Raw genomic sequence first — 13,463 nt, 5'->3', positions numbered from 1 at the left:
GCTTTATTTTCCCTTGATCAAAAACTTTGATTGGTGCTCTGTTTCCTCTTGAGTCAAATTGAAACGCATTCAATTATCCAAAACCTATCAAATTCAGACTCTGAACTACCTTTCCAGTTCATTTCACTTCTATTTATGTACACAGATGTGTATACACACACACACAAACACCTGTGATTTGGTTGGTTTAGAGAGGTCTTAGTGAAGAACTTCTATGATACAAATAAAAACCTTGTTTGAAATGTGTAGTGGAGAGAGTTGCTTGGGGGTACTGAAGGGTGTAATTATTTTCTGGAGGGTCATAAAGGCAGTATGTGCCAGAAATTGAAACTAGAATTTCTGGGCTTTGGTATATACTAAACTACACTGATTCTTTTGGTATATATAATCTTAATTTTATGAGTGAGGAAACCAAAGCTCAGAGAAATTACGACTTGCTCCTATTCATGTAGATAGTAAATAGCTGAGCCAATAATGTGAACTTAGGCCTTTTGACTCTATGGGTAGAATTATTTCATTGCAGCATACAATTATGTGAATAACTTTCTGACATTTTTGATACTTTGAGTTTGATGCTTATAAGTGAAAAACATGACATGGGAGGAAAATATGCCACAAAGCAATATTTTTACTAATGAGAAAACTCTTTGGCAATCTCTATCATCTAAACTTGTCATATGGGAACTGTCCTACCAAAAAAAAAAGTCTTTTTTTTCCATCTCTAGGGATCTCCTTATTATTGTTGTTAATTTTCTGAGGTTGTTTATATGATGGCAAAGTGAAAAAAGAATCCTCATTCAGTATGTCTTTCCTCATGATATTAGATAATCATTATAATGTGTACATTACAAAATTGATTCATTTAAAACCATGAAATTGATTTAATTTTCCTGGATTATCTTTAGAAATTATTTTAGTTTTGCATTAGTATAAAAGCTGGGAGTGGTGCTAGTAAAACCATACTTTTAATCTTGAAAGATAATGTGAGATGTGGTGAGAGGGTAAAAGAAATATTTTCTTTTTCAATTTTTTCCTAGATAGTTATTCATTCCTCATGGTCATCTTGAGGCATTTTTTTTTTAGAAAAGATTTGGCATTTCAGAGCAATCAGGAACCACTTTCTTGTCACTAGCTATTTAAAATTCCCTTAATTGACAGATGAAAATCTCTTAAACAGACTGAACCCCCCCCTCCCTTTTTTTAAAGAAAGGAATATTGAGGATTAAACCAATTTTAAACTTTGTGGTTTTTGAAGCTATTTTCTAAGTGATAACCCTGTAAAAAGTTGAAGGTAAGAACTAGTTAGAGTTCTTATCCACAATTATATAGTTCCTACCATCATTTTCCATTTTGAAAGCTTATTTGGATCTAAATCACATAAGCTAAAGTCTCTAAGTCAGCAAAGATTTTTTTTTTCAACACAAAGAAGAAGAGATGGTTTAAGAGTTAATATTTTGTGCCTTCTCTTGCTCGTACTGAAATCATTAGATCCAGAGTCTACCATATTTTTCAACCACAGGTCCTCCCTTATATAACATAAGTGACCAGTATTCCCTTATTGGGATAAGTTCAGAAATGGATAGAACCATAGAACCATCTAGGACAACCCCTTCATTTTATTAATGAGGAAGAGAAGCCTTAAAGAAGTTGTGATTTGCCCAGGGTTACACAGGTAGTATTAAGTAGTAGGAATAATATTCCAATTCAGACTTCTATGACACTACCCCTCTCTGTGTGGCACCATGATAGATCAAGGAAGCAGGTGATGTGGTAAGACCCCCAAAATATTATGCTTCCAAGAAGTTACAGAAATTGTATTCCCCACTACCCTTCCAGTGTCCCAGTGCGTTTGTGAAGAAGGGGACTTTATGAGTTACTTGACTTTCATATGACAGTGATTTTTTAAAAAAAGTTTTATTCCTATGTGTAACAGCTAAAGTCATTGTCTACATACTATTTATGCATAATACAGAAAATTCATTTGCATGCCAGATGGCATTCATTCTAAGCATCACTACTCAACCTTAGAAAACTATATATAATATTCCAATGTGTTTTATCTATAGTCCACAGAAGTGAAATCTACTATGCTTCACAAAATGGACACTGAAATATAATTTATTTTATTATTGTCTTATTTGTTTATGCTACATTTATTTAAAAAAATTCCTACTGTCCCATCAGCTAGAAATTTAGCCAGGGATTTCACTAGATCTGCTTAATATGACACAATTTATGCCTACTTTCTAGTGCCATGCATGCAAATACTCATCTGGCATTGACTCTACTGGTAGATGTTCTCAGGAATTAAAATCTATGGTCTGTTCCATGTTTTCAGATTTGGAATTTCTTCTGTAATAAAAATATATGTTTTCGTAAAATACACATTTCCATCATGCAAACCGAAGGATTAACAGAAAATGAGAATCTGAGTGGTTTATTGGAAAGCAAATTGGAATCGGAATCTGGAAGCCATGGTTTTAATGCTATTTCTACCACTAATTAATGGACTTAACCTTGGACAAATCATAACCTTCCTGGGTCCCAGTTTTCTCACCTTATAAGAGGCATCGGCAAGCTAACCTCATCTATGGTCTCCTATTGCTCTAAAATTCCATGATTTGAAACAATTGTGTTTATAGAGCATTAAAAACCTTTAAAAATAAATATCTTACATTTGCAATAGTTTTGCTACAGTTCATGAGGAAAGTTTGGTTAACTGATTTAAGAAAGTTTTGCTTTATTAGTAATATAATACTAAATCACTGAACTGTGTGGTTTGTCTGTTACACAATCAATGAAAATCAGCACTGGTATGGACCGTTTTTTATTATTTTTTTTCTAATAAGCATAAAAGCAACCTTATTAGAAAGTCAGGTAAAAAGAGTAGTATATTTGAAATGATCTTAAAAAAATTTAGGCTTAAGTCCTCAGTAATGTACATTTCCTAGTTCATTAATGCAGAAATACTGCACATAGATTTTAATCTCAGAGTTAATAATAAAAGCAATTTTCACTAAAAATATAAAAACTGTAATGGTAGAATCATGATATTGCATTTAGCTCTCCCACAAAAAGTCACTTTATTACTTTCTTTTGACACTTATTTTCATTCAGGGATTAATTTTACTATATAAGGGCTTCTTAACTATTCTATTAAAATTTCTATTCAGAAGCAATAATATCTAAGAGTGAATAATAGTCATGTAAATCATTATTTCATATTAATGTAAAAGATTTTGTAAGTTCTTATGAATTCTGCTGACATGCACAATTGTGAAAAGGTTATCTCTACCTTCTGCAGTGATATGCGCTGGAACAAAGGAACTATTTTAAAAGCATCAGTGGAGTACATCAAGTGGTTACAAAAAGAACAACAGAGAGCCCGAGAATTAGAACACAGGCAGAAGAAATTAGAGCTGGTTAACCGACAGCTTCTCCTTCGAATTCAGGTTTTTATATGAATGTTGCCATGAACCACGACGCTTATGCACCATTTTCCTGTCCTCGGTTTTATTCATTGGCCTCATTTATTTTTTTTCCTTATTCACTTTTTTCCCCTCTTCCATGAAGGACCATTTGAAATGCCTTCAAAAGTTCATAGGGCAGCTTGTTTCAGTTGGGTTTTAGTTAGAAAATCCCAAACTATGATGACCTTAAAAGGGAGAATATATGCATCTGGAGGACTAATCACAAAATTTCAGGAATATGTCACTATCCCAATTCACAGAGGATATTTCCAGCTAAAAGGCGCACGCACACACACACACACACACACACACACACACACACACACACACACACTTTGTGTGTGTATATGATACTAAGTACCACATTTGTTTCTCAAAAAATATCGGACACTAAATTCTTCCCCTTCTTTTTTTCCTTTAATAACATTCCGATGGCTTGGCTTGCCTCTGGGTATGTTGTGCCAGGTAATATTAAGTCACTCATCACCTGTACATGTGACACAGGTACCCGAATATGGATTTCCATAATTTTTACCCCTCAAGGTTTTTTTTTCTTCCCCTTAAGATGGCATGCATATTTGCCAGGTAAAGTACTTGCTAGCTTTACATAAAATTGTCCAGGACTGTTGTGGGAGGTGATTCAATAGGAATAAATCATCAATTTTTCCACAACCTTCAAGGGGCTCTGTGGTAATATGGGATTATCTTGGGTTTCTAGGGCTTCCAGGGAACCACAGGATTGGTGGGAGGAAGGGAGATGGATATTTTTTCTTCTTATTTTTTTTTTAATTTTTAGTTAGAAATAGCCTGCTTTCTATCATGGTGGGGACAGAATTGCATTTTTTCATATTGTGATGTTTAAAAGCACGATAGTCCTCACATGAATGCCTATTAATTGTCTGGATCCCATTGGGGGAGTATTATATTGAAAGTACTTAATAAATTCTCATTCCTAACTACAGGAACTGGAAATACAGGCTCGGGCACATGGTCTGCCAGTCTTATCTTCACACAGTGCAATTGATTTGGCTGCCCATACCACCAATCATCAAACCTATGTGGAGGATAATTCAGTAGATTATTCCCAAGAACTGACTCTGGCTCCGAGATCAAGAATTGACCTCTGCGATGGATCCACAGCTTTTTCTTACCCCCTGTCACACTTTACTGATTTATCATTTAGTGCTGCCTTGAAAGAGGAACAAAGATTGGATGATATATTACTGGATGATTCAATATCTCCATTTGGAACAGATCCTCTGCTCTCTGCCACTTCACCTACAGTATCCAAAGAGAGCAGTAGGAGAAGTAGTTTTAGCTCAGATGATGGAGATGAGCTATAAAAAAAGAAAGGAAAAAAAACTGAACAGACCTGATCTTCATATTGGGAAGAAATTCTATGCTGGTGCTATGTGATTATGCTCTGAGTCTGGTATATTGCTGAGGCTTAATTTTTATAACAGAGTAAGTTGTTCATGGCAAGCTGGGTTTTGAGGAGTTTTGAAGCAAAGGAGACTGCTCGAGAATGCAAAAATTAAGTTGGAGAAATATTTTTTGGCTAAAGTTATCTAATTTGCATGGATACTTCTTTTTTTTTTCTGCAGTTTTTAACCCATATTGAAATGGTTCCCAGGAAAGGATGTGTGAAAATTATATCTAAGAAATAAACATAGGAAATAGACTTCTACTTTAGAGTTAGCAACACACTGAAGTTTGAAAGTAGAAACTGAGCTAAGTGCTTATGGACAGAATCAATTATAGTCAACAAAACCTAGAAACTTCTCCTTATTTATTTCTATCTTGCCCCTTGCCCAACTTAAAAAATAAAATCAGTTTATTAGCAGCAAGATTGACAGATTTATGGTTCATTGGCTCCCCCTTGCCCTCTGGTGGACATGCTAATGAGAGCCCATAGCCAAATGGAGGCGTGTTACAAAACGGAACATCTGCCCCTGGATAATTAGAATTAAATCTACAGTAAACACTGGACATTTTCCAAAGCAGAGTGCTGAAAATTCCCAAGCACTTTAACAAATTGTTCTTCATTCAGCCCCAAAGCCCCACAGTCTAGTTGACATTAGATGCATTCAGTCTAGAACAAAGAACTTGATACATAATTTTCCCATTCCACTACTCATGATAACCATATTTTAAAAGGCGTCCTTACATCACATCATCTCAAAAGTGATTGTCTTGAAAAGAATATTGGTGCTATTTGTTTTCTTTTTCTTTACTCTTTCTGACTTTTTGGTCAACATCAGAAATCATATTTTTCTTTATTGGGAAAGAAAAGTGGTTGATTATAGGATATATCATTAAATTATGATGTGTTTATTTTGATGAGCATCAAATTATGTTTTCAAGTTGTTCTTTAGTAGGCCAATCTTTTAAAATTTATGATTGTGACTAACATTAAGTATTAATTAAGTAGTTATTGATGGAGATGATGATGATATTATTGGGTGAACTAAAAGATGTTGAAACTTCAATTTATTTCTGTCCATTCCCAGAGAAAGGTATTGCATTTAAAAGAACTTGGAGGATATTTGAAGTTTGGGTTACTGTGTTATTTATTTCATACAAGTTTATATCTCCTGAGTGGCTCTTAGATTTTTTTTTAAATCCTCACCTTCCGTCTTGGAATCAATACTGTGTATTGGTTCCAAGGCAGAAGAGCAGTAAGGGCTAGACAATGGGGGTTAAGTGACTTGGCCTGGGTCACATAGCTGGGAAGTGTCTGAGGTCAGATTTGAACCCAGGACCTCCCATCTCTAGGCCTGGCTCTCAATCCACTGAGCCACCCAGCTGCCCCCTTGGCTCTTAGATTTTAAGGATTGAGCTACCAAAAAAGTTAAGAGGTTGGGCATAGTACCCTTAACCAAGCAACTAAAACACACTTTTTTATTGAGTACTTTGCAAGAATTCAATGCTTAGAACTTTGTTAAATCATCAGAAAGAAAGAGGGGGAATGTGACACCCAGAGGAATCACGCATCGCCAATGGGAGGGATGGGGGAGGGAGGGAGAAAAAAAAGTGATCTTTGTTTCTAATGAATAATGTTTGAAAATGACCAAATAAAATAATGTTTAAAATTTAAAAAAAAAAGAAAGAAAGAGAGAGGGGGAAATATAAGACTTGCTTGCTGCCATCAAGAAGAATATTCTCTAGAAAATATGCCTAACATACATGAACCAAAAAAGGACTGAATATAATTAAGATGTGAAAGACATGGATGTGAAATACAAGATGTCCAACCGCCGTAGGAGTCAAAGAAGAGGAAGACCAGCGAAAGATAGAATGTCTAAGGAAGTCTTCAAGGAAGAGCTGGACGGACCTTGATTCGGATTTTGACCATTAAATGTAGACTTTGGGGAAGATAGAAGCTGGGGGGGGGGGAGTGTAATACATTATGGAGGGGAGATAGAATAAAATAAGCAAGGCACAGAGGGAAGGAGAATGCCATTCTTGACCTGAATAGAGAGACGGTTGCATTTAGGAAAAATACTAGGAAATAAAGCTGCATAGATTAGGTGAAAGTAATTATAGCAGACCTTGAAAACCAGGCAGAAGAATTTAGCTATGATAAAGCAGAAAATTATGACAAATTACAAAATCAAAAAATTACAAATTACAAATTATGACAAATTACAAAATCACAAGACTATCAGGCACCAATTGACTCAAGAAATCTTATTTGCTGTATGAAGCGAATATATATTCTTTACCTAGAATATACAGGCATGCCATACTGTTCAATCTAGGTTTTGAGACTGGAATGTTTCTGGAACTAAAATCATAGGCCATATAAAGGGGCTACACTTAATCTCTGTGATCCATTCAATCCACGTCACCTCCAAATTTTTTTAATTCTAATCCAGGTCTGGGATTGAGAGGCAATAGGCTTAACTTCCTCAGAGGACCTTAAAGATAGATTCGTCCTACATCTTCAAAAGAGGAAATAACAAGGATGAAAATGAAGTAAGAAGTTATCCTTTTAACATTATTTCCAGTAGCCTATTTTTATTTACAAAACCAGTCTTTGGTTTCATGAAATGCCTGTAACACACTGTCTATCACACAGTGGGCACTTAATAAATGATAGTTCATTTACTCTGACTATTGAAAACCTGCCCTGGTTATTCATTTGACATTCCCAAGTGAAAAGGAGGAAATTTAATTTAGAACGATGAGTAAAATGACCCACTAGTAGGGACTGCTTCCCGCTCTCATCCCTTATTTTCTCCTGCTCCCTGGTCTTAAAACATCATCATGCCTCCTGCCTTTGCTGGCTCAAGGCACCTTGGACTGTTCTTCCTCGTAATCACTACTACTAATAAGGACTGAATACAAAGAGCATGCCCAAAAGAGGGCTGGAGATGGCACTAATAACTACACTGTGGCAGTGGCTGCTGCAGGATTATAATTGCTGTGGAGGGATTGTAAAATGGGTGTTGGGTTTTTAAAGATGGAGCAAAGGAAGAGTGGGGGTGTGTCAAATGAGATGGAGAAAGGAAAAGAAAGACTGGAGATCAGGGGGATGGTGGGATAGAGGAGGAGGAATCTGACTGTAGAGATAAAAAAAAAAACACCAAAGAATAAAGAGATGATGAAGTAGGGAGAGAGTTAAGTCAAATGGGCTTTTCTCTTCCTCTTCTCTCTCCATTTCCTACCTCAAATTTTCAAGTTGCCTTTCCCTATATTGGGCTTTAAATTTATGGGAGAAAAATACTGAAACTTTTTAAACTGTTTTTCTGTAAGCACCTTAATTTGCTCTGCATATTTTCCTTGAGTTTCATCAGTGGGGACAACTCAGGATTACAATTTTTTTTTTCAATTTTGTTTCTGACAATCAGAGAATTGGCTTGGGGCATAGTTTTTAAGAGGCATTGATTTCTGGGAGAAATACTTCCTTTTGTTTTGCTCAAAATAGACAAATAGCTTTTAATAAATAATATTTTTAGTCATAGACATTCTCTACATCTAGATACATATATAAAATATCTGTCCACACTACTTTAATTTCTTTGGTATAGTGAATTCCTAGTGTGGGAAAGCTCTTCACCAGTGGGTTTATGTGGCCCCTTCTCTGTAATTTATACTCTTTGAGGGCTGTCTAGAACACTAAAATGAAATGACTTGTCCATGGCCATGCAGTTAGTATTTGTCAGAGAAGCACTTGAAACTGGATCTTTTTTTATTCCAGTCCACAAGATTACATTGCCTTTCACACATAAATATGAAAATTAGTTGTCAAATTAACAACTTAATGATGCAGTGATACGCAACAAGTAGATGAAAACTCATCTGAAAAAAAATCTTTCCTTTTCATTTTATCTGAAAAGGAAAAAGCATATATTTGCAAACACATGTACCTTTGATCGACTTCAGGGTGACCACACTAAAATCAGAGCCTCTGTGACACTCTGCGAAGTCCTGCACCCCTCAAAAACCAACAAAAAAAAGCCTTCATAATGACTAATTTTATACATCAAAAAAAAGTAACATACTAATTTTCTAAGATCAGTGCATTAGAATTGGAATTTGGGTGACCTAAAATTATACTGATTTCAATAGTTTATAGAAAGAACATTATATAATGAGCTTTTTTTGGTGTGTATATGACCTGATGAATGATTTATTATGCTTTAAATTATGTACTCTTTATGATTAATAGTAGAAACTCTTCCATGGTTCATTAGTCATTGCGCATCCTCATACTTTAAATACTTGTATGATTTATTTTAAGGTGAAACTGGAATAGTCTGGTCAGGAAGTGAGAAAAGAACTCTGCATTTAATGTGGGGCTGCACTCCATTTTTCCTGGGAGAGTCAGGAGAAAGGTGGAGGGGGGCTCTATTCAACTCCAGAAACTCTCAAAGAAAGTCATTCCAAGGTGGGGTGGGCTAATTCTTTCCTAGTACCCATTCAATTTAGCAATGAGATACAGCTGCCTACTGCTTTACATATATAAATGGAATTTTTTTCTCTCACCTTTTTCTTACAAGGGATTTACATGTGTAATAGCATATATCCAAATTATTTTCAGTACCTTTTCTACTGATGAATCCTTTGGAAAAAGTGTGGTTTCTTCATTTCTGACTCAGTCCTTAACTAGAAGTGAAAGGCTTCTGTGTTTCTAAGCTTGCATTCTCCCCCCCCCCAAAAAAAAACCTAATTATTCCGAATGTTTTTAAAGTTTTTGTTTATATATGAAAGAAAAATATTTGGGGTTTTATAACAGATATATTTGAAAGCAGGGGTCATAGAGCAAAAAACAAAAAGGTAATGATACAAAAGGAAAGGGAATCAAAATATCCTCATTTAATTCTTGAAATGCATATGTATGCCAATAAAAAGAAACAAATTATTTTGCTGCCTACCATGTGGTTATTGTTTGAAAAGCTATAGCCAATTCAAACATTTAAATCAACAGCAATGTAGTTGCTCACGGCATAAAAGACTAAAAATAATTCAGTCATTTAATCTTAATAAGAATGCCATTATAAAATCTTTGACTTTAATAGGGTTATACATATGAATGGCTGATGTAAAGTGACTGTAATTTTAATTTACTTAAGTTGGTTAGATCAGGGAAAGCATTTATGTTATTATAAAACTGTAGAATTTTATAATTATTGCAATTTTTCATTTTAAATCACACAGTATGTTGTTTTCTAAATGTACAAGAATAGATTGCCTTAATACATAATGCAATCTTTATAAAATGCATTTTTATAATGTGCTGATGTTTTGTTTGTTATATATTCAATTAAATAACAGATTTTTTTAAAAAATAGTTTTTGTACTTGTCTTATTTTGGCTTCTTCTATTCACAGTGCTAAGTAATAGAAAAATACGGACTGAGGCTTCAGAGAGGATATTGAGGTGCTGAAATCCTTGAAAACTGATAAATACTTTGTCCATGATAACACATAATGATCTAATACTTCCTCAATGAAAATAATATTTTCTTTAATAGGATCTCTTACCATCTGTTTATTACTGCTGTTCAGGCTTTCATTTATAGCAAATGTTTAAAAATATTGCCAAATAGACTAGGAAGCATGGTGGTGTAACTATTATAATACTGTGAAATTCTAAAAAATCTTTCCATGTTTAGACACCCCTTCTCCCCAACTCCCCCAAATCTAGGATAACCAGGATACTCTATTTTAACTTGAAAAACACTTTAAAATCTAATATCGAAGCAATATTAAGGTATTGAATAACTATCACAGAATTTGAAAATGGAAAAGGACTGCATGGACCATCCATTCTAACACGTACACAAAAGAAATGCCACTTAACATACGATGATTACATTTCAAAATGAAATGGATAAAAGATAAAAGATTTGAAAAAAAAAGATTTTCTATAGAGTATTCTTAACATCAAAAGGTATGTTTTAGGCATTTTACATATATTTTTAAGAGGTAGAATGGCATAGTGGAGAGCTTGCCAGGCTTGTTTTCAAGACTTGAGTTCAAGTCTTGCCCCTTATACATGATAGTAATATCACAAGAGGATCTCTTAACTCTTTAGTATTTTAGGTGTGAGTTGCATGACTGTATTAGTATAGGGAGTTTCAGGGAGTATATAGTCAATGCATAGCCACCTCAGAAATAATTTAAATATGCTTTGGTCCTAGGTAGCATGTAAAAGTTGGTATTCTTTCTCAGTTGGTCCTTTTCCTATTTCGTCTCTGTGGCAGACAGCTATTTTATTTCGAGGTCATATCTTGCCAATGTCAAATCAGTTACCTACTTTAAACATGTCATAAGAGGAGGAAAAAGTCCCTTTTAGGGAACAAAATAAAAATCGATTTTTTGGGGAAAGAAAAAATCAGAATTTTAGTATCATCTATGTTATAATATGTGCTTGAATAAATATTTTGCATTTACTTTAGTTGTATGAGTTTTGGGTAAAATAGTCTATAAGAAATAGCTTTCTCGTCATTCTTTATTACAAGGGATTTTGATCCTAATAAAAGAGTTCCTTTTAATGCTATGCTCTTGGGTGCAGTTGAGGTTATCTCAAAGTCACTTTTATTATTTGAAAGGAAAACATTTTCTATATGGATTCAACTCAGAAGATATCGAAGAGGTCAGGAAAGATACCCAATCCAAAAAAAATTAAAATATTCAAATTGGTCATATTGACAAATGAAAACCAATCATAAGTGATACTTACATCATTTTTGTTGACAACCAATGAAAGATAAGAGAATGCCAGCAATTTAAAAACTATATATTAATCACCTTCAGGTCACAATCTAATTATTCAGTGGTTACAGTAATATAGTATGATAAGGCTTATTGGTTAAATCACTGATACCCATCAAGTTAAATATATATCAGTTTTATTAATTGGCAACCACAAGACAAGAGTACTATATTCCAGTTGGTGATGATTTTGATATGATCCACCACATTGTGGTTATGTATATGATTCATGTAATAAGAAAAAGGTGCCTGCGGGCTATTGTTCCTAGCATGGATTAAAATTTACATATTGCTTCTCCTTATGTCAAAACATCTGGTGCCTGAAAATGCTAACATTTCGTTAAAAAGTTTCACAAGCCTAGAAAAGTGGATTGGAAACATTGCATGTGAATCACTCAAGCCTTATATAATGGAATAAGAAGGTACGTTAAGGTAAATCATATTGCCGAAAACAATGCCATAGTCTATAGAATGGAAATCACTTGCTTATAAATGTGAATTTGGTGACAATATGTTTTTTGGGGAAAATCAAGTTAGGGAAAAATAATATCTTGGAAAAATATTTATATAATTTTGTGGGAAAATGCATGCTTAGGTTCTTCTATATCACAGAGAAAGCAGCAAATGTACACTACGACAACTATAAGAATAAAGTGCTTTCCATTTTCTTTTTGAGCATGATGTAGAGATGTTTAATCTTAGAAAAACAATAATGTAGGAGAGGAAGTGGAAATCCTAGTCAAGAAACTGAAGAATTTAGGAGAAGAGGTGATATTTTTCTCAGCAGTTTTGCCAATCAAAGGTCCTTTGAATGAGAAAGGCAGGCAGGAGAAGTGCATAGACAGTTAAGAAGACGGCACCTGCAAATGGTATTTGTATTTATGGAATATGGCTTAAAATGCAGGAGTGGTGGGCACAGTCATTACTGACTTGAGTTTCATATTTTCTCCATAATGATCCTTTGAAGTAGATAGTTTAATTTGATCATTCCCATTTTATCAATAATGAAATTCAATAACAGGGGGGGTCAAGTGATTTCTGATGAACAGAACAGCTAGTAAAATATGAGGCAGCTAGTGAAATGCTTAGGTTAGTTACTCTACTACCCAGGTCCCATAGAGACTAGCTACAATATAAAAAGGAAAACCCCCCAATAATGGATAGAAAACGGTCCAAGAATAAGCAAAGTGGACTAGAAATTCTAAGTCAAAAAGGGAAATGTGATCTCACAGAAACAACTAGCAATTGATAGAATGAGATTCATGACTAGCCTGAAGTTTTGGGACAGTATATGTTATTCAAAAGGATCAGAATAAATTAAAGTGGTAGAACAGAGTTGAAACATTTCTTAAGAAATATAACCATGGGAAAAATAACAGAAACCAGAGATAAGAGCATTTGGGGAGTGGAGAGAAAAACTTGTCATTGGCAAGTACCATAAACTATCTGGACAGAAGAAAGGAAATAAATGAGGAGAGACATCATAAATTGGCATTGCCTTCTTTCTACCAAAAGCAGATTAGCTAGGACATGATTAGATTTTCTTAATAGTATCAGTACAGTAAGCTCTCCATCAAAACTCTCCAGAGAGGTCTAGAAAATGTGCTAAACCAATTCATAGTGGGGACATCCAGAAAAAGTAATCATGGTAATCATTTTCTAGCTGAGGTCAGCATAGAGAGATAAAGAGATCTATGGACCAGAGGGTCTGGCCAAAAACACTCTGACCAGAGCACTCCAACACCCAAGGAAAGGCTGTGAACCAAGACAA

At 34.5% G+C, this 13,463-nt stretch overlaps 1 protein-coding gene across 3 annotated transcripts in view; it reads left to right on the top strand.

Annotated features, from left to right (window-relative positions):
* Positions 1-10,266, top strand: part of TFEC (transcription factor EC) — a 100,464-nt gene extending 90,198 nt beyond the window's left edge. For all 3 annotated transcript variants that reach the window (XM_007504175.3, XM_007504177.3, XM_007504180.3), the window contains 2 exons: positions 3,305-3,452; positions 4,433-10,266. In XM_007504175.3, coding sequence (XP_007504237.2) covers positions 3,305-3,452; positions 4,433-4,813 — 529 coding nt within the window. In that variant the 3' untranslated portion in view covers positions 4,814-10,266. The remainder of the gene's footprint in view (positions 1-3,304; positions 3,453-4,432) is intronic.
* The last annotated feature ends 3,197 nt before the right edge of the window (positions 10,267-13,463 follow it).

Source organism: Monodelphis domestica, chromosome 5 (assembly GCF_027887165.1).
Source record: "Monodelphis domestica isolate mMonDom1 chromosome 5, mMonDom1.pri, whole genome shotgun sequence".
In the NCBI taxonomy this organism is placed as follows: Eukaryota; Metazoa; Chordata; class Mammalia; order Didelphimorphia; family Didelphidae; genus Monodelphis; species Monodelphis domestica.
Note: the sequence above shows the minus strand (reverse complement) of the source record. Positions and strands in the feature narration are given on the sequence as shown.